General features: G+C 37.2%; 1 protein-coding gene across 1 annotated transcript in view; it reads left to right on the top strand.

The window, feature by feature from the left end:
• The window catches only part of CR1 (complement C3b/C4b receptor 1 (Knops blood group)), a gene marked incomplete at its 5' end in the record, with an annotated part of 113,235 nt that overhangs the window by 68,018 nt on the left and 20,748 nt on the right, over positions 1-24,469 (top strand). The window contains 7 exons of the mRNA XM_082612243.1: positions 4,035-4,120; positions 9,343-9,741; positions 11,107-11,283; positions 11,365-11,467; positions 12,649-12,734; positions 14,469-14,696; positions 15,671-15,847. Coding sequence (XP_082468369.1) covers positions 4,035-4,120; positions 9,343-9,741; positions 11,107-11,283; positions 11,365-11,467; positions 12,649-12,734; positions 14,469-14,696; positions 15,671-15,847 — 1,256 coding nt within the window. The remainder of the gene's footprint in view (positions 1-4,034; positions 4,121-9,342; positions 9,742-11,106; positions 11,284-11,364; positions 11,468-12,648; positions 12,735-14,468; positions 14,697-15,670; positions 15,848-24,469) is intronic.

Raw genomic sequence — 24,469 nt, 5'->3', positions numbered from 1 at the left:
AGGCTGCTTTGGTACATGTGTGTTGAATTTTGTACCTTACAGAGAATGTAAACTCTTTCTAGGGACCATTTATAAGAGTTGATAGCATATCACTTCACAGGGTGTACCTCAATAGATTTGAACATAGGAGAAACTAAAACAGCTATATACGCTTATTATAATAAAAATAACACTAGGAATTAATGACAAGAATAAATAAAAATTCAAGTTTCGGATCTTAGTCAAAGAGAAAATTAAAACGGACATTGCAGATTACATATCAAATAACAATAAGGAATGATTATTGAGTGCATGAGCCCTGAGGACTCTTCTAGTGCTTTACATGAATTAACTTAATCTTGAAAATGACTCTTTGTAGTGAATATTACACATAGCCCCATTTTACAGAAGAGAGAAACTAAGACAGAGAGATGAACCAATTTACCAAAACTCACAGGACAGAGGTTGAGGTTAGAATTTGAATATTGCCAGTCTGCCTCAACAGCCCATATTGGTAAACCTTACATTATTCAGCCTGTTCATTATGAATGCTGGTGCAAATATTACTCATGAAAATTTCTGGGATGCTGATGCCAAAACTGTCCTTAGAGAAATAGTCAATACTTTTGTTATCTGACAAAAAGTTTTCAAATAAATGAACAAAACATTTTACCTAAGAATTTTTAAATGACTAGAACATGAACACATAAAAGAAGCTGGAGTAAGAAATTAATAAAGAAAGGAAATTAATAAAAAGTAAAAAGGGAAACGATAAGTAAAAATCTCAGAGTACTTTCTTAAAGTGGCCAATTAAACAAACGGAATTTGGCCAATTGTAATTTCACAAAATAACAAATCTGCAAATACATGTGAATGAGAAAGGAGATATCGTAGATATTGAAGGGATTCAATCAATACTAAATAAAAATAGTATATCCTCTCTATCCTAATGAAATTGAAAACATCCATGAAATGTGCCATTTTGTAGGAAAAATACAATTTCCAGGATGTACTTAAAAATACATAAATCAGCTGATAAACCTGTATCTACTTGAGTCTCTGTTGTCAGTCTTTCTGGATATATAGCTAAGATTGGAATTGCTAGACCATATGTTAATTATATATTTAACTTTTTGAGGAATAGCCAAACTGTTTTCTACAGTGGCTGCACCATTTTAAATTCCCACCAACAATTACAAGCATTCCATTTTCTCCACATCTTCACCAACACTTTAATTTTTCATTTTTAAAAAGTTATTATTAATAAAAACTCCAAAAAGTTATTATTATAGCCATCCTGGAAGGTCTGAAGTGGGTTTGACTTGGATTTCCCTAATGACTAATAATAGTTCGTATCTTTTCATGTGTATATCTTTTGTACATTTGTATATCTTCTTTAGAAAAATGCCCATTCAAGTTCTTTGCCCATTTTTCAATTGGGTTGTTTGTCTTTTTTGTTGTTTTGTTATAGGAGTTCTTTATATATTCTGTATATTAAACACTTCTCAGAAAAATGATTTCCAAATATTTTCTTTTATCCTGTGGGTTATCTTTTCACTCTCTTGATAGTGTCTTTGATGTTGACTGGGGCTGCAGTCATCTGAAGGACTTAGGGGGCTGAGAAATCTGAGAATGTTTGGAGGGGTTTGGAGGGCAGATGGGAATCTGTACTTTACAAATGTAGAATTGGTGCTTGTGTCCAATTTAACCAGCTCTTCCTTCTAAAGGTAGCTAAGCCCAGTTGACTTCTGGGTTACACGCATATTTTTAGATAAAAAGGCTAGAAGGATTCATAGCAAAATATTAGCTACTACAAGTGGTGCTATCTTGGGTGGTGAGATTTTTGATCTTTGGGTTATTCACAACTTCCAAATATGTCTACAATGAATGTATGTTAACTTTTATAAGCCAATAAAATTCAATTTTAAATTTCTTTTTTTTTTTTAAAAAAAGAGGACTGCTGAAAATCATATCTGTGAGCTACTTTTAGTAATTTGCAGCCTACTGAATGTCTCCGTAGAGTCCCTCCACTGCTAAATAGTTCAAAGTACATGAACAAATAGGAAAAGATAAAAATGACACCATCCTAGCCCTTGATTCTCCCATCCCTGACCTTACTTAATGGGCTCTCCAATGCCTCAGCACGCTTCTCCACAGTATGTATGATGCTTATAGGGAAAGGAATCTCATGACTCTTGAACAGCAATTTAGAGTTGTTCTATGCAGAAAACTATACAGATTTCTAATGCTCAGGGGAACTGAGTGGGCTCCAGGAAAAGAAATTCACAGAGATGGGAAATCCATCCAGGAAAAAAATTACGACATAATCACTACTGCAGCATACTAGTGTCTTACAATATGTTCAAAAATATTCACTGCTTTTTACAGTTAATACAGAGGCTGGAACCTGCTTCACATTTTTACTCCAAAGCTCTAGTTTAGTCATAGTGAGTACATTAAGAGCAACCTTTATAAGGTCAAAAGTCAGAGGATACCCATGACCCTGTGCTCCTAAGGCAACATTTAAATGTATGATAGGAGACGGGCGAAAGGAAACACACACGTAGTACAGGGATGATTATCCTCTTTCCTTACTAAAGTGGTTCTCAAAATGTTTGTTTGCAGACATTTTGAAGATTAAATATTTGTTGGCACACTTAAAAGATTTTAGAACACAGCTCATAAAAAACAAGGTAACAATAAGTAAAATTTAATCACTACCTAAATATAAAAGTGACTTACTGTGTCTACCAAAATATTCACTGTCATTGCTCTACCAATGTGGTTACCACCATCTTTTTGTTACTGTTTTGGGAAGAGCTGGTATACCAGTTAAGATTAGATTAAGTTATAAAACACAGAAAAAACACAAAATAACAGGGGCTTGAACAAGACAGCAGTTTACTTACCTCTCATGTTAAGAACCATGACGGCCCAGGGCTCATACAGTGGCTCCAAGATCCACAGAAACCTGGGATCCTTCCATTAGAGAGTCCATCTCAACTCATGGTCCAAACTCCATTTAGCAAAGAGGAAGAATGGAGGAAGGGAACACTTATCCCTGTGAAGACACTTTCCAGACACTCCATTTACATCCCTCTAGCCAGAACACAGTCACACGACTGTCAGGGAAGCTGAGAAATGAAGCTGTTATTGAAAGTGGCCAATGGCCCAGTTAAAAATACAGGGTCATGTTACTAATGAAGAAAAGAAAAGTGGATACTGGAGGTTCCAGTGGTCTCTGCTCCAAATGGGTACTGCCCTGATCACATGTCCTAGGTAATCAAAAGACAGATTTCTTAACTGTTGCAGTAACTACCTCACTGTTATGTGACTTTGCCTTACACCCATCACCTTTTACTTTATCAAGTTTAGCCCTGCTGTACATTGGAACATATGAATATCTTGGCTGAGTATCTTTTGTGACATTTCTCAACAGTAACAACATAGAGATATAATAAATAAAAAATAAATGATGAAGTTTCAAATTTTGTGACCCATTTTGAATGATTTTATGACACAGTTGGTGAGTACCCCTGCTTTCTACATTTGAAAGGTATGGTTAGCTGTTTCCTCTGACTCTCATTTATTAAGTCTTCAGGGTAAAGCCATCATTCTTCCCTTCACTCAGTAGATATTTTTGAGCACCACATGCTTGAAAGTCTCTAGGCTAGGTGTAAAAGAGTGTATATATTTCAGTAAGACATCTTCCCTCCTAATCAAGCACTTATAATTTCTCAGCTGAAAGTACAAATGGATAAAATAATTCTGAGGTACCTTTAAGACAAGTACAGAAGTGTCCCATGGTTAATAATGGGAATATTGCAATGAGTTGTGAGGGGACTAGGAATGGAGATGGATTAAAGAGGTAAGAATTTTAGCTTGCCCTGAAGAATAAAGAGTAATTTATAGGTGGAGATGGGGTTTCTTTCTTGAGGTCTCTCATGTTTTAATCTGTCCTGTAATTTGTAACATCCTCCTGCTATTGTTTTCTCATGGTGATTTAAGTGGGAAATCTGTGTAGAGTCTAATCATCTTTCATTCTTTGCTTCTAGGTATCGACTCATTGGCTCCCCTTCTGCTACTTGTCTTCTGTCAGGCATTGATGTCACTTGGGATAAGAAGGCACCTATTTGTGAGAGTGAGTTGAACTATTTTTTCCCATAATTCCCTCCATTTGATCCTTATTTATCCCTGGAATTATGAAGAAGGAATCAAATCCTTCTTGCATAGAGTTGTCTCTCAGTTGTTCGAAACTTGGAGTCATGTGCGGCACGGTCCTCCTGGTTTTTCTTTACTTTAGGAGGTAATTTATCTGAAACTGTGGACTTAAACTCAGGTAAAATTGCCCCAATTTCCTACTTTGATAATAAACTCTCAGTATAATGATCATTCTCCTTAGTGACTAAACTTAAAAGATACTAAAGAAAATTAATTTTGTCTCTACAACCTCCTAATATCACATTATAAGCCCAGAAAGTAGATTACTCCCTTCCTTATCATTCTTACTCTGAAGCATAAAAGATCTTACAATCCTTAGCAATTTTCCCAAGCCTCGGGTTATTCTGCTCTTTATTCTTCCCTCAAATTCTTCCAAGCTCATGCCCTAGTTGTATTTGTTCTTGATTAGTTGGCCATTCATCTTTTCAATGGAATATTGTAAAGTGAATCTCCAAAATTTTGAGGAACATAGAAGAATGATTGCAAATTGGTAAAGTATTAAGGTTGTGAAGAAATCAGAATCACATGCAGAATTGATGGCAGTAAAAGTGGGCACAAACTTCTGGAAGGCTAATGAGCAATATATACTAAAGCCTTAAATGCAAATACCCTTTGACCTAGCAATTCCATTTCGCAGAATTTATCCCAAGAAAATAATCATCATAGACTTTTCCCGTGATTTTCATCCAAAGACACTCAATGCAGAAATCATGGTTTGTAAATAGCTGATGGAAGACATAAGCCTTATTAAAAATGGTTATGATAAGTTTTTAAGAAAGGTAAAAAGTATACCATAAAAATTAGAGAGAGATGCCACATCCAAGAAGCAATAGATAGTATATTTATATATCTACATCCCAGAATATTATTCAGCCACCAAATATACCATAGAAAATATAACCATAGACACACATGCACGTGCACACACATATCTGAAACAATATACATTAAATTATTAATAATATTTATTTTTGGACCTTATCATTTTTTGTTTGTCCACATTTTTAAAATTTCCTACAATGAATATATTCATTGTATTCACAGGTATTCCTCCAAAAATTACTGTCCTTTTCCCATTGGGTTATTTTTCTTCCAGAAAATAACATTGGCTTTTAGATATCCAAAGACATAAATGAGAAACTATAAAAGGTGCCTTCTTTACTTGCCAAAAAATATTAAATTCTCTGAAAAAAATTCAAATTAGCAAGGTATTATCATTTACTATATACAATTTTCAAGGTCTGTCACCTTTTGTAGGAGGTTATCTTTAATGAAAAATGTTTCCACTTCTACTATATTTATAGGTCAATAAACATTTAACTGAGTCCATATTGGTGATGTGTGTACATGTGAATGTATGAATAGTCAATTATACCAGTATGTTTTAAATTACTATGTTGTGATAGGACATAGTAGTCATTTAGCATTTTATTACCCCAAATCTGTGATTATTTCCTCATGTCTTTTATATTTTCTTTTCAACCTTTTTTTTGAAACATATTAGACATATAACTTTGTGTAAATTTAAGATGTACATTAATATATTGTAATATGATTGCCATCATAGGAATAATTATCACCTCCATCACATTACATAATTATTCTTTATTTTTAGTAGTTGGAATAGTTTCTAGTCTCTCAGCAAGTTTTATTATTATAGTACAATGTTGTTGTCTATATTCATTGATCTGTGCATCTCCAGGGCATATTTTCTACTTGTTGTAAGTTTATACTCTTAGACAACATCCATCCTGTCCTCCCGTTCCCTGGTAACCACCATTTTATTCTATTTTTAAAACTTGGCTTTTTTACATTCCACATATAAATGGTATCATACAGTTCTTGTCTTCCTCTGTCTGACATCTCATTTAGCATAATGTGCTAAAATTCCATCCATGTTGTCACAAATCTCACTTAGCATAATGCTTTAGCACATCCTTCAGCTTGTTAATATGGTGTATCACATTGATTGATTTGTGTATATTGAAGAATCCTTGCATTCCTGGGATAAACCCCAGTTGATCATGGTGTATGATCCTTTTAATGTGCTGTTGGTTTCTGTTTGCTAGTATTTTGTTGAGGATTTTTGCATCTATGCTCATCAATGATATTGGCCTGTAGTTTTCTTTCTTTGTGACATCTTTGAGTGGTTTTGGTATCAGGGTGATAGTGACCTCGTAGAATGAATTTGGGACTGTTCCTCCCTTGCTATATTTTGGAAGAGTTTGAGAAAGATAGGTGTTAGCTGTTCTCTAAGTGTTTGATAGAATTTACCTGTGAAGGCATCTGGTCCTGGGCTTTTGTTTATTGGAAGATTTTTAATCACAGTTTCAATTTCAGTGCTTGTGATTGGTGTGTTTATATTTTCTGTTTATTCCTGGTTCCATCTCGGAAGGTTCTGCTTTTCTAAGAATTTGTTCATTTATTCCAGGTTGTCCATTTTATTGGCATATAGTTGCTTGTAGTAATCTCTCATGATCCTTTGTATTTCTGCAGTGTCAGTGGGTACTTCTCCTTTTTCATTTCTAATTCTGTTGATTTGAGTCTTCTCCATTTTTTCTTCATGAATCTGGCTAATGGTTTATCAATTTTGTTTATCTTCTCAAAGAACCACCTTTTAGTTTTATTGATTTTTGCTATTGTTTCCTTCATTTCTTTTTCATGTATTTCTTATCTGATCTTTATGATTTCTTTCCTTCTGCTAACTTTGGGGGGGTTTTTGTTCTTTCTCCAATTGCTTTAGGTGTAAGGTTAGTTTGTTTATTTGAGATGTTTCTTGTTTCTTGAGGTAGGATTGTATTGCTATAAACTTCCCTCTTAGAACTGCTTTTGCTGCATCCCTTAGGTTTTGGGTCATCATGTTTTTACTGTAATTTGTTTCTAGGTATTTTTTGATTCCCTCTTTGATTTCTTCAGTGATCTCTTGGCTATTTAATAGTTTATTGTTTAGCCTCCATGTGTTTGTATTTTTTACACTTTTTTTCCTGTAATTGATTCATAGGTCTTCTTTACTTTTTAAAAATCTTAGTTCTCTCCCCTCTTCTGAGTCATTTCTAAATTCCTATCCTCCAGGCTGCTATTCTTTCTTTGACCTAATCTGCCCTATTTCCTAAGCTTGCTAATGCATTCTTCATCTGATTCATTGAATTATTCATCTCCAGAATTTTTCTGGTTCTTTTTAAAAATTTCAGTCTCTTTGGTAAATAACTTCTTCTTGTTTATTAATTTTATTCCTGAGTTCATTGAATTGCCTTTCTGAGTCTTGTTGTAGCTCATTAAATCTCTTTATATCAGCTATTTTGAATTCTTTTTTAGTCAGATTGCAATATTCTGTGCCTTTGGATTCGGTTGCTAGAGAATTATTGGGGTTTTTGTGGTACCATATTACTGTGACTTTTCATAATGTTTGACAAAATGGTCATTTGAAGTAGAACATACCTTTCTTAGTTGTTTACTTTGATTTTTGCAATTCAACAGGTGGCACTATAGCTCAAGTTTTGGTTTCTTTTTACCTGAGTTGGCTCTGGGGCTGCACTTGGGAGGAAAGGTACAACAAACAAACAAACAAAAAACCTGGCATAGGAAAAGCTGGCGGCAGAGTGAGGAGAGGTGTGGGCTTAGCAACTGTGGCTTCTGTAAGCACCACTGAGCAGTAAGAGGATCCTCCAGTAGAGCTAAAATCTCAAAGCAGACAGCAGGCAAAGAATTCCTTCAACGTTCTTTGTTATTCTTGTCCATCTCTTTCCCTTTCCTTTCCCTCCCCCAAGTCAAGGAGGTCCCTTCTCAGAAATTCGTGCTGCTGGAGAGCAATGGCTCCCTCCAGTTGCAACTGGGTAACCAGGCAGTTAATCATTCAACACTTTTGCTTTTCACCTCCTCTGTAAGGGAACTTGCTATTGTCACCAGAGGGGAAAGACCAGCCGCTGCCAGGGTCTCCTGGGGCAGGGGAACTCACTCCTTGAGAACTCGCCTGGGACAGGGGAACTCACTCCCTTTCCTCTGCCTCCAAACTCATCTCTATCCTCCTCTTATACTGTGCCTGATTCTCCCATCAGGCTGGCTAGGCTTCCACAAATTCTCTATCTCCTTGCATGTCCACCCTGTTTTGTAGTCTTCAGTTTTGCTTCTTCTCCAATTACAGCAAGTGAGAGTGGATCTGTGCCCCCCCTCCAAGGTCCAACCGACCCACTTCCTGAAGCATGGGTGGATAAAAATTTCCTGGGTGTTCTGGTGTAATGTGCAGAGGCACTTTTGTTCAGATATGAATGACCAGTTCATTGTTAATAAAAGGGGAGGGAAAAAAGCATCAACACATACTGACATGACTCTTTTCTTTTTGGTCTTTACTTGATGAGTAGTGGCAGAGGTAATATATTTAACCTGCAAAGATGTTATTAAATAAACAATAGAAAAAATAGCCCAGCAGTAAGTAAATAACTTAACAATCTATGATAAAATCACATAGATTATCCATTTAAAATCATAAGTATGTAAACCATAATAATACATGGATACTTTATATGAAATTATTATGGACAGAACCCAATCATACACAACTAAATTTCAGCTATGTAAATAACATGATATTAGCAAATATTAGAATAAAAGAACAGTACTGTAATTACAGTTTAGGAAGTGACTTGATTCTTTGTATTTGTTATTTAAATTCATAGTAAAATAATTCATAGTAAAAAAATAATAATTCTGGAAAAGGCAAAATAACAGAGACAGTAATAGCATCAGTGGTTGCCAGGGGATGGGTTGGGGGTGGGATTAATGGGCAGAGCACTGAGGGATTTTAGGGAAATGAAAATACTTTGCATGATACCATAATGATAGAAACATGTCATTACATATTTGTTGAAACCCACAAAATTTGCAAACCAAGAGTGAACCCTGATGCAAACTGTAATGTTGAGTGATTATTAGGTGTCAATGTATGTTCATCAGTTGTAACAAATGTACCACTCTGCTGGGGGATGTTGATAATGGAGGAGACTACACATTTGTAAGGGCAGAAGGTGTTTGAAAAATCTCTGTACTTTCCCTTCAATTTTGTTCTGCAACTAAAACTTCTCTTAAAAAGTTGTATTAAAAAATAAAAAAATAAGCTGTTGTTTACCACACTCTCCTTTATCCCAGGTATACATTGTGAGCCACCCCCAGCCATATCCAACGGAGAATTCTACAGCAGCAATAGAAACGTTTATCAATATGCAACAGTGGTAACTTATCAGTGTCACACTGGACCAGATGGAGAAAAGCTGTTTGACCTCGTGGGAGAACAGTCAATATACTGTACCAGCAAAGACAATCAACTTGGTGTTTGGAGCAGCCTACCTCCTCAGTGTATTTCTGCTAATAAATGCACAACTCCAGAAGTTGAAAATGGAATTAGAGTGTCAGGAAATAAGAGTTCATTTTCCTTAAATGAGATTGTGAGATTTAGCTGTCAGCCTGGCTTTGTCATAAGAGGGTCCAACACTGTGCAATGCCGGGCCAACAACACATGGGTACCTGAGCTGCCAAGCTGCTCCAGGGGTGAGTTTCATCCACTGAGACTCTGCTGGGGGTTTAGGGAGTATAAATGGTAGGAGTTGTTGAAACTAAGGAAAGGGTATGCATGTGTGTGTATAGGCATGCAAGGCTATGAAATTGGGATAAACACTCTAAACATAATACTAGCTTTACTATCTGTTACCTCTGATAATAATAATTGTCAAGTAATGCTTGCTCTGTCCCATCTGTAATGCACCCATTTTATATACATTGTTTAATTTAATACTTAAGCAAACATATAAGGTAGGAACTATACTTATTCCTATTTACACTGAGAAAACTGAGTCTTAGGGATGTTAGGGAACTATGCCCAGGTCACAGAACTAGTAAATAACAGAATAAGGCCTAGAATTCAAGAGCCTTTCTGATTGCAGAGCTCAATGATAATGTGTAGTGAAGTGTACTATGAACAATACTGTATGATAACAATGACATTGATCTATCATTGGAGAAGGTCAGAAAGCAAATGAGCCATGGGTTCCGAAATGATAGCATCAGATTAAAAAGCCTTAGATGTCAGTCATTCTGTTCCAACTCCCCTATGTTATTACTGAAAACCCTGAGGCTCAGGAAGTGGAAACAACTTGCTCAAATCCAAGCAATTGTTTTCATTTTTATTCCACTATATACAGTTCAGATTGAGGCTCAAGTGTGTTCTGATGCCCTGAGAACACACCAATTGGTCTGTGGATGGAAGCAGCCAAACTTTGAGTCAAAATATACTCTAAACAATATGTTCCCTCTTTTAAAAGTCTACAGCTTTTTTCTTTTAAGGGGATTTTGTTCTTGGTGGCTTCTCTTGTCTTTTTATGCTAAAATGCCTGGCTTAGCAGTGGAATGCAAAGACTCCAGACTGGCACATAGGGACCAAGCAGAAGCTTACAGTTCTCAAGGAGGATCTGGGAAAAAAGATGAAGGGGGATGGGTGACTAACTGTACCGTAAGCTAGGTGTGGGGTCTGTTGGATGACACTTGGGCAAAGGTATTCCTTGTTGAAGCCAGAAAGGAGAGCTTTCTAGGAAGTGTAAGAGGTGGAACAGTCCACCAGCTCTCACAGCTCTGTGCTGGATGGCCAGTCCTAGAAAGCAAAAGGAACATTCTGCTTGTAGTCTTAGGAATGTTTTAGTAGAAAAAACAGAGAAGGTGTTGGAGAAAGATTCATTCTACTCATAGCTTTGCCCTGTGGCCTTAGTTTGCTCATCAGTAAACTGTGGGTACTGAACTAGCAAATCTTTTCTTTTAAAATCCACACTGTGTAAATAAGATTTTTAAACTCCCTGGTAGGCACAGGATATGGTAAAAGATATTTCTCCATAATTGACAGGTACCTTGCTGTTCTTTCCTCAGTATGTCAACCACCTCCAGAAATCCTGCATGGTAAGCACATCCCAAGCCACAAGGGTGACTTTTCCTCTGACCAGGAAGTGTTCTACAGCTGTGAGCCTGGCTATGATCTCAAAGGGGCTGCTTCTCTGCGCTGTATGCCCCAGGGAGACTGGAGCCCAGAAGCTCCCAGATGTGCAGGTGCCTATACTTTCATCTGGTTTGCGGATCAATCTCTTTGTCCCTCACATGGACATCTTACTCCTGTGTTTTTATTCCTAGTGAAATCATGTGCTGACTTCCTGGACCAACTTCCTAATGGACGTGTGCTCTTTCCACTTAATTTCCAGCTTGGAGCAAAAGTATCCTTCATCTGTAATGAGGGGTAAGTGTGACCTGGAATAGAGACCAGGAACACAGTGTTGGGTAGTGACTCTCTTGGGTTCGGGAGTTAATCCAAAAAGTGAGGCTGACCTGTGGAATAGAAGTACCTGGGGAGACTGACTTCTGAGCAGTTTTGAAATGTGTCAGTACCCAGGGGCACCACTATCAGGAGATAAAGAAATTGGCACATGCAATTCAATGTTGAATACAATCATAAATATAGACACTAATCTTGAATTCATGGTTGGAGCTTGAAGTAAATGGGGAAGTCGTTGTTTGGAGGCAGAAAATTACAGTTCTGTGGGAAATTTACTAATAAAAAGTTTAATGTATAAGACAAAAATTGTTTGCAATGTGATAATCAGGCAAAGGTTGTTTTAGGAAACTAAAAACTAATCAGTACTGGAATTTGTAATAGTATATGGGCAAGTATTTTTAATACAATCACATCTGTTTGCATCAGTAAAGTCTTTGACATTGGAATCATAATGGCCAATGTTATAGTTGCAGGTAATATTACTAGTTATTCATGTGGATCTAGGACTCTCAGTAGAATGCACTCTCTGTGGGAGGTAACAAGACTGGGCAATATAGTAGTTATTTTTAATAATTTCCAGGAATCTTTGACTTTTACAAAGTCTGCCACCCAATAATGATGAGCAGATTTCATAAGGACCCTAGGATCTAATAATAATCTGGGCATTTCAGTGGCAGAGACCTCTGTGAGCCTCCTTCTGGCCATTACAGCTCTGGTGGCAAGAAGAGCAATGTCGGTTCTCTTTCCCGATGTTCCCTGCTTTGCTTCCCCAGATCAGGAGCTGTTCTTGCTCATGACCCACTAATGAGGATAAGAGGAATGTCAGAGGACTGTCAGTGAGAGATGGGTGTGGGTCTAGGGCACAGGGGAGAGTCCACCTCTGTGTTCAGGGACTTTTGAGGTGACACTGGGCTATGTTTTTTGTTTGACTATTAAGTGTACAAGTTCTGATTGCTTTGTCTGTCACAGGACCCTGTGATACTTTAGAAAACTTTGGCTTCTGAATTTCTGGCAACTACTGAATTCAGGTTCCTAAAGAACTGAGACTTAATGGTATTTAGGCTGAAGTGAGAAAGCTTACCATCTATCAATGAAGATGGAGAAATGGGAATTTCTCCCCTACTTGCTACCTCTTTCTCCCTTAGGTTCCGGTTAAAAGGCAGCTCTGCTTGTCATTGTGTCTTGGTTGGAATGAAAAGCCTTTGGAACAGCAGTGTTCCTGTGTGTGAACGTGAGTAGAAAGAAGAACTCTGCAATCTGGATATCTCCCCTTATGTTGTTCTAGTATGTTTCACCTCATGGAATCACCTGTTGTCTGGTACTTTATTTAACAAATTACTGGTAAAATACTTCTTTGTTGGAAGAATTTCAAAAAAGGTTTGGCAGGTATTATACATCATGTGTTCATATTACTAATCTGTAAGTCACTAGTTTAATGTCAGTGTTGAATTTTGTGGGGAATATGTGGGGAGAAAGTAGATGACATGACAGTACACCAAAATTTCTTTATTCATTTACTTTTTCAGTTTTATCACCAAGGAGTAATTTCTCTTAAATTTTTATGTCCTTTTATCTTCTCACATATCTGAACCATTTATTCAGCCTCTCATTTTGTTCATGGTATTTATTGAGGAAGGCTTCCCATGTGCCAGGACTTTGAATCTAGAGAGAGTGCTGAATAGTGTTAACCCTGCTCTTGCGAGGTTCATTTTCTGTTCAAGGAGGCAGACAATGAAAATAAACCAGTAAGCAAATTTTAAAATAGAATATATAAAATAGTATGTCAAAAAGTGGTAAGTGTTACAGAGAAAAGAAAACATTTATAGGATAAATTAGTGTGGTGCAGGAAGGTGAGTCAATATTTGAAATGGTGAGGTGCCCTAAATTTCAATAAAACTCAAATAAAGATTCAGAAATTGATAAATATATAAAAGTGTTCTATGTACAAAAACAATACTGATTTGTCCTACTCTGTTTACTAAGACTTTTTAAAATGCCTTTTCCTGATGATTAGATTGTTCATTTTATTTTGGATTTTGTTAAAACGCTTTGCTAGAAGTCTGTTTGAACATTTTATGGGATTATGGTGGAGCTTTACAAGAACATTAAATATGTATTAAACGCAGATATCAAGCAAGCTCCACCTTCCTGTGACACATAAAGCTGAAAATAAATATATAAGTAAACTGGAAAAACAAGCACCTAGTTAAAATCCAGGTATGAGAAGTCAATCATTAGTGTACCCTCACTTTATACACGTTTCTGACAAGATCTGATATCTCTTCCTAAATTGGTACCATATTAAGAGCATCAGATTAGTTTCAGGGAGGGAACTGCTAGAAACAGATACACTGTTTGACAGAAAGAAATGACAGCTGATAGCTTCAAAGAAAGAAAAAACAAAAAAGGAAGAAGAAAAACAGGCTCCCTGAGGCCCTTTAATCTGGCTATAAAGAGCCCTATGGGAATCAATGTAGTCTGATGACACTGTTGTATATTTGGTATTGGTACTGATGATAATTGTCTTGAGTCATCAAGAAAAATTTACATCTGCTGAAAATGATAGTCCACGTTTAATAAACTTAACCCAGATTTCCCTAGAATTTCAAATCTTTGAGGGAAAAATCTTGTCTGTGTTGTACCCCATTGTCAACCCAGGATTCTTATGATGCCTGACATAAAGTAGTCAATAAAACGGTTGCTGGAAAAAAAAACCAAATTAATTAACTCCAAACAGATTAAAAAATTAGCTACCTGAAGGGTATTTTGTACTTTTACAACAAACTGTAATTTGTCTCACCTGAGTTAGATCCTTCTCAGAGGAAGCCTTACATATTTCAGTTCCATCCAATTTAAGTACGTTGTCATAGAAAAAATGTATTAATACAACAATCACAGGGCATAATTATTTTATAATACTTTTGATTGAAACTAATGGAACCTAAAACTTTTGTGTTCTTTCTAGAAATCTTTTGTCCAAATCCTCCAGCTATCCTTAATGGGAAACACACAGGAACTTCTCTGGGAGACATTCCTTATGGAGAAGAAATTGGTTACACATGTGACTCCCACCCAGACAGAAGGATGACCTTCACCCTCACTGGGGAGAGCACCATCCGCTGTACCAGTGATAGTCAGGGAAATGGGGTTTGGAGTGGCCCTGCCCCTCGCTGTGAACTTTCTGTTCCTACTGGTCAGTGCACATTTCCCCATGCCCTAGAAGGATCAGTATGTCTAGGCCAAAGCTCCGTATTTCTGTAGTGACAGTCCTCTTTGCTTGTGAATATAGCTTTGTTATAAACATGGGACAGAATTACCTGCCAGGTGAATAACAGATGGCTTTAGATGTGCCACACTCTGTCCCAGTTGGGGGTATTCTGATGACCCTTCCCTCTGGAGTGATGATTGTGGGATGGTGAAGAGAGGAGAGAGTGGAGAGAATCAGTGAAGCCTAGAATTTATAGGGAATATTTTCAAAGCACTGAAAACAAATGCCAAAGAAAACATTGTTATGCCATCTCTACTGAGTTGTCTTTATACTAGATGGATGGGTGTGCAGAGCAAAAAGCACATGTTGATGTTAGTAATATATTTCAGAATTGATGATGTTGTAGAAATAATTAAGGAAACTCTGATATAGGAATTCATCCTACTTTTGTTATTTCTGAGTTCTGCTCCAGCCTGTGACCGTATTTTGTTGACCCTTCATCTCACCTTTAGCCAAGGGAACTCAGGATGCCCTGGAGAAGTGGAGTGTAAGGTTGTGCTCTTGACCTCTGTAGCTCATTCCTTTTACATATTAGTCTGGCTTTAAACGACAGTACCAGACAACCAGGTGCACTTGTGGCTGTGATTATCCACACGAGCTCCGTCCTCCAGTGAGGACAGAATGCACTGAATTGGTAGTTTGTGTATCCTAGCGGTATTCCCACCTGATGCAGTTTACAAGTAGAGATTACAGATGGTCCTGTTTAAAGGCTGAGAAGTCTGGCTTTAGACAATTGGTTTTCCCACTGATAAGCAAACATTTAGTGCGTTGGGACCTGCCTGCCTTGGGTTTTCTTGTGATTCTAATAGACAGAGATATTATTAGATGTGTTGGAGTGTTCATACTTCTAAGTTGAACTGAATGTCTTTTCTTGTGTTTTGGTGGGAATTTGTTCTTAGCTTGTCCACATCCACCCAAGATCCACAATGGCCACCACATTGCAGGACATGCCTCTCCATATCTTCCTGGGATGACAGTCAACTACACCTGTGACCCAGGCTACAAGTTGGTGGGAAAGGCCTTCATTTTCTGTACACACCAGGGAACCTGGAGCCTGTTTGATCTTTATTGCAAAGGTATTTGGTATTCTTGCCTGATTTTTATGAAATACTGATGCATGAGGCTAATAAGGCTGAGAGTTCACTTCTGAGGGGATCATAAAATGAGTATCAATAGAGTTGGAGAAAAGCAGAAGAAAAGATAGGAAGCGAGGGCTTCCCTGGTGGCGCAGTGGATGAGAGTCCGCCTGCCGATGCAGGGGACGCGGGTTCGTGCCCCGGTCTGGGAGGGTCCCGCGTGCCGCGGAGGGGCTGGGCCCGTGAGCCATGGCCGCTGAGCCTGCGCTTCCGGAGCCTGTGCTCCACAGCGGGAGAGGCCGCGGCAGTGAGAGGCCCGCGTACCGCAAAAAAAAAAAAAAGATAGGAAGCGAGGCTGTCCAAGCACCCTCAACTCTACCAAATAAGTAGGAAGAACTTATGGAATTTCCAGTAGTACAATAGACATCAAACAGCAATTTTAAATGCTTTACGGGCTTTTAACTAATAAAATATTTCAGCTCTAAAGGACCCGAGAGAATCACAGGTGGTCCTCACAAAAACCCTTAGGAGATTAATAGGACACTTAGAAGCACACTTTGTTGTGTGGAATATTGAACCTGAAGCATGGTTAAAAGCAATTAATTCCTAGAATTACTGGGTACGAAGCCTCATTACAATCTCCAGGGCTAAAGGTGAGGTGTTTATTTCCTCTCTTCCCTGGAGCAAGTCTGTTTATAAAAATGACATCTGACTTTAAAATCTTTGTTGGCAATATTCTAAAAAGCTACAAAATGTGGAAATAAAAATAATATTCTGTGACTAGGCATGATACTGAGGTCTTTACGGAGGTTATTGGTGTTAGTCTCCACAACAATCTGATGAAGTGGGATTATTATTTCCGTGATCTTACAGAGGAGGAAATTGAGGTTGAGAGAGATCCAGTAACTAGTCCATGATCCTCAGCTCAGCAGTGGTGGACCCCTGCTCAGCCCCTGCTTTTGAACACTGCACTGAACACTGTCTCCTTTTTTTAATGGATTCACACTTTACGATATCTCATAATTACAAAAAGAACCTTACACACTCATTTTAAAGTTTTAAATTCAAGCATTTACAATACACAGAATTAACACCAATTAGGATTTGAGGCAAGTTACCATAGGAAACATACCGCAGAGATTGTTTGCACCACTTACTAATTCATCTTCAAACTTAATTAAATAAAACCCAAGATTTGCCAGAACCTATCCAAATCTGTAACAGAAAGATACAAATTACCGCTTGGTTAGACAAGCCATAACAACTTTAGCTATAAAATGTATCCTCTCAATGTGTTTCATAATGCATTACAGTGGTGAATTTTTAATTAGTTAAAAACTTTTTTCAAATGACGACTTTCTAAAACACTTGAGGTAATAAAATTATATAGTTTTCAGCAATAAAGATTGTGGTAAATTACAGACACTGAAGAAAGTTGTAAGGCAAGAATCGAAATTCTGGTGTACATTCTGCTTTCAGAACACTGTCTCCTTTCAAATGTAGTTCTTTTGATTTTGCAAAACTATAAGTTAAGTGATTTTGCTTTGTTTGTTTCTTTTCTATTCTTGCTTTTTAGAAATACTAGACTAAGGTCAGGGATGAGGCAGGAGAGATTTCAGACATGCATGTGTTTCTAATGTTGAGGAGCAGTTAGTCCTATGGCTGCTGTGGTTATAGGATCTTAGGGCTCTCCCCAACCTAAATCCTTGTCCTCCTAGCCCTCTGATTTAAGAGATAGAGAAAATTAGGCCCACCACAGAGACGCTCCTGTGTTTATTTGCAAGAATGGACTGCACAAAATCAGAGTCCCCATGGCTCTGCAGAAACTGGAAAGCTTGCCCCTCCTTGCTTTAGTTACATAAAGAAATATGAAGATTCAGGGAATAGTTCAAAGATGAATTATAAAAATTAAGACTGTGATAGTTCTTCTCCTGAAAATAAAAGGGTAATATTCCATTCTCTTGACAGCTGCTTTCTTCTCATGTAAATAAAATTCATTTTGTCTTAATAACTGTCCTCTTTAAACACGCTTTTTAGCAGTCATTCTCTGTCTTTATCATTAGCAAAATCAGCCAGGGAACTTTCTAAAAATATGGAGTCTTTTTTGAAAATTGAAATATAATTGATGTGCCATGTTATGTTACTTTCACATGTACTACATTGACATTTGCATACTTTATTCAATGACCATCAAAATAAATCTAGTAATCATCTGTCTGCATACAAATTTATTACAATATTATTGACCATATTCCTTCTGCTGTGTATTATATCCCTGTGGCTTATTTATTTTATAACTGGAAATTTGTATCTCTTAATTCCCTTTACCTTTCCCACCCACCCTCTAGAAACCACCCATTTGTTCTCTGTATCTATGAGTCTGTTATTTTGTTTTGTTTGTTTGTTCTATTTTTTTAGATACCCCATATAAGTGGTATCATATGATATTTGTCTTTCTCTGTATGGCTTATTTCACTTACCATAATACCCTCTAGATCCATCTGTGTTGTCACAAATGGCAAGATTTCATTTTTTTATGGCTGAGGAATATTCCATTGTGTGTGTGTGTATATATATATATATATATATATATATATATATATATATATATATATATACACATCTCATCTTCTTTGGATGAGGAATTCATACATTGATGGACACTTAGGTTGCTTCCATATCTCGGCTATCGTAAATAATGCTGCAATGAACATGGGTATGCATATATCTTTTCAAATTAGCATTTTTGGTTTCTTAGGGTAAATACCCAGAAATAAAATTTCTAGATCACATGACAGTTGTATTTTTAATTTTTTGAGGAACCTCCATACTGTTTTCCATAGTGATTTCACCAACTTACATTTCCACCAACTGTGTACAAGTTCCCTTTTCCCCACATCCTCACCAACACTTGTTACTTGTTGTCTTTTTGACGATGGCCATTCTGACAAGTATGCATTGATATCTCAGTATGGTTTTGATTTACAGCTCCCTGATGATTAGTGATGTTGAGCATCTTTTCATGTGTCTTTTGGCCATCTGTATGTCAGGTCCTCAGACCTTTTTTTTTTTTTTTTCGGTACGCGGGCCTCTCACTGCTGCGGCCTCTCCCATCCCGGAGCACAGACTCCGGACACACAGGCCCAGCAGCCATGGCTTACGGGCCCAGCCGCTCCTCGGCATGTGGGAACCTCCCGGACCAGGGCACAAACCCGTGTCCCCTGCATCGGCAGGCAGACTCTCTACCACTGCACCACCAGGGAAGCCCCTCAGACCATTTTTTAATTGGGTTATTTGGGGATTTTTATGTTGATTTGTGTGAGTTTTTTGTATATTTTAGATACTGACCCCCTTATCAGATATATCATTTGCAAATATCTTCTCCAATTCAGTAGGCTACCTTTTCATTTTGTTGATAGTTTCGTTTGCTTTGCAAAAGCTTTTCAGTTTGTTGTAGTCCCATTTGTTTATTTTTGCTTTTGTTTCCCTTGCCTGAGAAGACATATCCAAAAGAATGTTGCTAAGACTGATGTCAAAAAGTGTACTGCTAGGCTTCCTCATCTTAGAGGAAATGCTTTCAACTTTTCACCATTGAGTATGATGTGAGCTGTGAGCTTGTCATATATGGTCTTTGTTATGTTGCAGTATATTCCCTCTATACCCACTTTGTTCAGCGTTTTTTTCATAAATGGATGTCAGATTTTGTCAAAATCCTCTTCATCTATTGGATGATCATATGATATTTACTCTTTAATTTGTTAACATGGTGTGCCACTTTGATTGATTTGCAGATTGAACCATCCTTGCATCCCTGGGATAAATCCCATTTGATAATGGTAAATTATCCTTCTATTGCATTGTTGAATGCAGTCTGCTAATATTTTGTTGTGGATTTTGCATCTATTTGTGTGGACATATTGTCTTTTAATTTCCTTGTGGTATCTTTGTGTGGTTTTGGTATCAGGGTGATGCTGACCTTGTAAAATGCATTTAAAAGTGTTCCTTCCTCTTCTATTTTTTGAAATAGTTTGAGAAGGATAGGTGTTAAGTCTTTAAATGTTTTGTAGCATTCTCCTGTGAAGCAGTCTGATCCTGGACTTTTGTTTGTTGGGAATATTTTGACTACTGATTCAATTTCATTACTAGTAATCATTCTGTGCCTAGTTTCTATTTCTTCCTGATTCAATCTTGGGAGATTGTACATTTCTAGAACTTTATTTCTTCTAGGTTGTCCGTTTTATTGGTGTCTGTTTGTTGCTGTGATCTCTTATGATTCTTTGTATTTCTATGTTGTTGGTTTTAACTACTCCTCTTCCATTTCTAATTATAGTTGTTTGGGCCCTTCTCATTTTTTTTTTTCTGGATGGGTCTGGCAAAAGGTTTATCAATTTTGTCTATCTTTTCAAAGAACCAACTCTTAGTTTCATTAATCCTTTATATATTTTTAAATGTCTATTTCATCTATTTCTGCTTTGACCTTTATTATGTCTTTTTTTGTACTGACTTTGGGGTTTGTTTCTTTTTCTTTTTCTAGTTCCTTTAGGTATAAGGTTAGCTTGTTTGTTGGAAATTTTTCTGGTTTCCTGAGGTAGGCATGTATTGCTTTAAATTTCCATCTTGGAACTGCTTCTGCAGTTCTTTAGATAGTTCTAGATATATATCATAGATTTTGGATCATTGTGTTTCCATTTTCATTTGTCTCCAGGTATTTTTTGATTTCCTCAGTGACCCATTCATTGTTTGGTAGCATATTGTTTAGCTTCCACGTGTCTGTGGTTTTTGCAGGTTTTTTTCATATGGTTGATTTCTCATCTCATAGTATTGTGGTCTGAAAACATGCTTGATATGACTTCAGTCTTCTTAAATTTATTGAGACTTTTTTGTGACCTACAGTGTGTGATGTATCCTGGAGAATGTTCCACGTGTACCTGAAAAGAATGTGTATTCTGCCGCTTTTGGATTAAATGCTCTGTATATATCTATTAATTGCATATGACCTAATGTGTAATTTAAGGCCAGTGTTTCATTATTGATTTTTTGTCTGAATAATCTGTCCATTGATATAAGTAGGATGCTAAAATTCCCCCCATTATTGTATTATTGTCAATTTCTCTTTTTATATTTGTTAATATTTGCTTTATATATTTAGGTGCTCCTCTTTGTGGTACGTGTGTGTATATATATATACACAATTGTTATATCTTCTTGTTGGATTGATGCCTTTACCATTGTGTAATGTCCTTATTTGTCTCTTGTTACAGTCTTTGTTTTAAAGTCTATATTGTCTGATATAAGTATTGCCACCAAGCTTTCTTTTCGTTTCCATTAGCATGGAGTATATGTTTTTCCATCCCCTCGCTTTTGGTCTGTGTGTGTCCTTACATCTGAAGTTAGTCTCCTATAGGCAGCATCTATCTATCTATCTATCTATCTATCTAACTATCTATCTATCTATCTATCATCTATCTATCATCTATCTATCTACCTATCTATCTAATCTGTCTATCTACAGCCACTCTGTGTCTTTTCTTTTCCCATGTATTTTGCAACTGACAGTTTGTACCTCTTAATCTCCCTCACCTATTTCTTTCCTCACCCCATTTCCCTCCCCTCTGGCAACCACCTGTTTCTTCTTTGTATCTATAACTCTGTTTCTGTTTTTTTTATGTTTGTTCATTTGTTGTTGTTGTTTTTTTAGATTCCACAATAAGTGAAATCATGTAGTACTTGCCTTTCTCTCTCTGACATGTCATTTAGCATAGTACCTCAAGGTCCATCCATGTTGTTGCAGATGGTAAGATATCATTCTTTTTATTCCTCAGTAATATTCCACTGTGTATGTATACCACATCTTCTTTTTCCATTCATTTATTGATGGGTATTTAGGTTGCTTCCATATCTTGGCTTTTGTGAATAATGCTGCAGTGAACATAGGGGTGCGTATATCTTTTCTAATTAGTGTTTTCATTTTCTTCAGATGAATGCACAGGACTGGAATTGCTGTCATGCGGTAGTTCTAGCTTTAATTTTTTTAAATTAATTAATTTATTTAATTTTGGTTTCATTGGGTCTTCGTTGCTGCATGCAGGCTTTCTCTAGTTGTGGAGACCGGGAGCTACCCTTTGTTGTGGTGTGCGTGCTTCTCATGGCAGTGGCTTTCTTGTTGTGGAGCATGGGCTCTAGGCATGCGGGCTTCAGTAATTGTGGCACGCAGGCTCAGTAGTTGTGGCTCGTGGACTCTAGAGTGCAGGCTCAGTTGTTGTGGCACACTGGCTTAGTTGCTCTGCAGCATGTGGGATCTTCCCACACCAGGGCTCAAACCCACGTGCCCTGCATTGGCAGGCAGATTCTTAACCACTGCACCACCAAGGAAGTCCCTAGTTTTAATTTTTTGAGAAATCTTCATACTGTTTTCCACAGTGGGTACAATTTACATTCCCAACAACAGTGCATGAGAGTTCCTTTTTCTCCACATCCTTGCTAACACTTGTTATTTGTTTCTTTTGATATTAGCCATGCTGACAGGTGTTAGGAGATATCTCACTATGGCTTTGATTCTCATTTCTCTGATGATTAATGATGCTGAGCATCTTCTCACATGCCTGCTGGCCATCTGTATGTATTCTTTGGAAAAATGTCTATTCAGATCCTCTGCCCGTTTTTTAATCGGATTGTTTGTTTTTTTAATGTTGAGTTCTTTGTATTTTTCAGCCTTTCTTTGTCTTTTGATTGGAGCATTTAGTCCATTTACATTTAACATAATTATTCATAGATATGGACCTATTGCCATTTTGTTAATTTGGGGGGATTGTTTTGTTGCGTAGTTCTTCTTTTCCTCTCCTCTTTTGCAATTTGATGACTTTCTTTAGCATTATGTCTGGATTCCTTTCTCTCTTTTTTTGTGTGTATCTATTATAGGTTTTGGTTTGTGGTCACCATGAGGTTCATATATAACAGCTATCTATCTATCTATCTATCTATCTATCTATCTCTCATCTATGATTATATATAGATGTATATATGATTAATTGATGATCTCTTAAGTTTGAATGTATTCTAACAACCCTGTATTTTTACTCCCCCCCCACAATGTTGAATATTTTTGATATCATATTTTACATCTTTTTGTTTTGTGTATCCCTTAACTACTTATTTTGTATATAGATGATTTCCCTACTTTTGTCTTTTAACCTTCCTGCTAGCTTTATAAATAGTTGATCTACTATTTTGCCTTTACCAGTGAGATATTTTCTTTCATAATTTTCACATTTCTAGTTGTGGCATTTTCTTTTCCACTTAAAGAAGTTCCTTTAACATTTCTTGTAAAGCCAGTTTAGTGGTGCTGAACTCTTTCCGTTTTTATTTGTCTGTAAAACTCTCCTTCAAATATGAGTGGTAACTTTGCCAGGTGGAGTATTCTTGTTTGTAGATTTTCCCCTTTTATCATTTGATTATACTGTGCCACTCCCTTCTTGCCTGCAAAGTTTCTGTTAAAGAGTCAGCTGATATTCTTATGGAGGTTCCCTTGTACATAACTAGTTGCTTTTCTCTCGCTGTTTTTAATGTTCCCTCTTAATCGTTCACTTTTTGCCATTTTAATAGTATGTGTTTTGGTGTAAATCTCTTTGGGTTCATCTTGTTTGTGATTCTCTGTACTTTCTTACTTGGGTGTCTGTTTCCTTCCCCAGGTTAAGGAAGTTTTCCACTATTATTTCTTCAAATAAGTTCTCTGACCCTTGGTCTCTGTCTTCTCCTTCTGGGACCCCCATCATGTGAATGTTAGTATGCTTGATATTGTTCCAGAGGTTTCTTAAACTATCCCCATTTAAAAAAACTTATTTCTCTTTTCTGTTCAGCTTAAGAGATTTCCATAACTTTGTCTTTCAGATCACTGATCTATTCCTCTGCATCATCTAATCTACTGTTGATTCCTTCTAGTGTATTTTTTATTTCAGTTATTGTATTCTTCAGCTTTGTTTGGTTCTTCTTTATATTTTCTATTCCTTTGTTAAACTTCTCACTGTGCTCATCCATTCTTCCCCTGAGTTCAGTGAGTATCTTTATGACCATTACCTTGAACTCTTTTTCATGTAGATTTCTTATCTCCACTTCAGTTATTTCTTTTATGGAAATTTTGTCTTGTTCAATCATTTGGAACATACACCTCTGTTTCCTCATTTTGTCCAATATTCAGTGTTTATATCTGTGTGTTAAGTTGGTCCATTATGTTTCCTGATCTTGAAGAAGTGCCCATGGTAGGAAACATCCTGTGGTTCCAGCAGCATGCTCCCCTCTGGTCATGAAAGCTATATGTTCTATGGGTGCTCCCTATGTGCGATGCTTGTGCCCTTCCTTTGTAGTGGTACCAACTACTGTGGGCACACTGTTATGTGGGGCTGACAACTAGCCAAGTTGGCTGCTAGGCCATGCTTTGTACAGTAGCTGTGGGCCCACTGGAGGGCTGGGTAAGCTTCCTTCATGTTTGGCTGCACAACCAGGGGGATGTGGGGCCGATGCTGGCCCACTAAAGGGTAAGACTGTGTCCCTGTGTGGCTGTCTACATAGCCTGGTGGTGGTGGTGGGCTCAGCATTGGTGCTGGCCCACTGGTATGAGTGGCTGGG

Source organism: Mesoplodon mirus, assembly GCF_964341445.2.
Source record: "Mesoplodon mirus genome assembly, chromosome: 3".
Lineage (NCBI taxonomy): Eukaryota > Metazoa > Chordata > Mammalia > Artiodactyla > Ziphiidae > Mesoplodon > Mesoplodon mirus.
The sequence above is the reverse complement of the archived record's forward strand: the minus strand, read 5'-3'. Positions and strand labels throughout refer to the sequence as shown.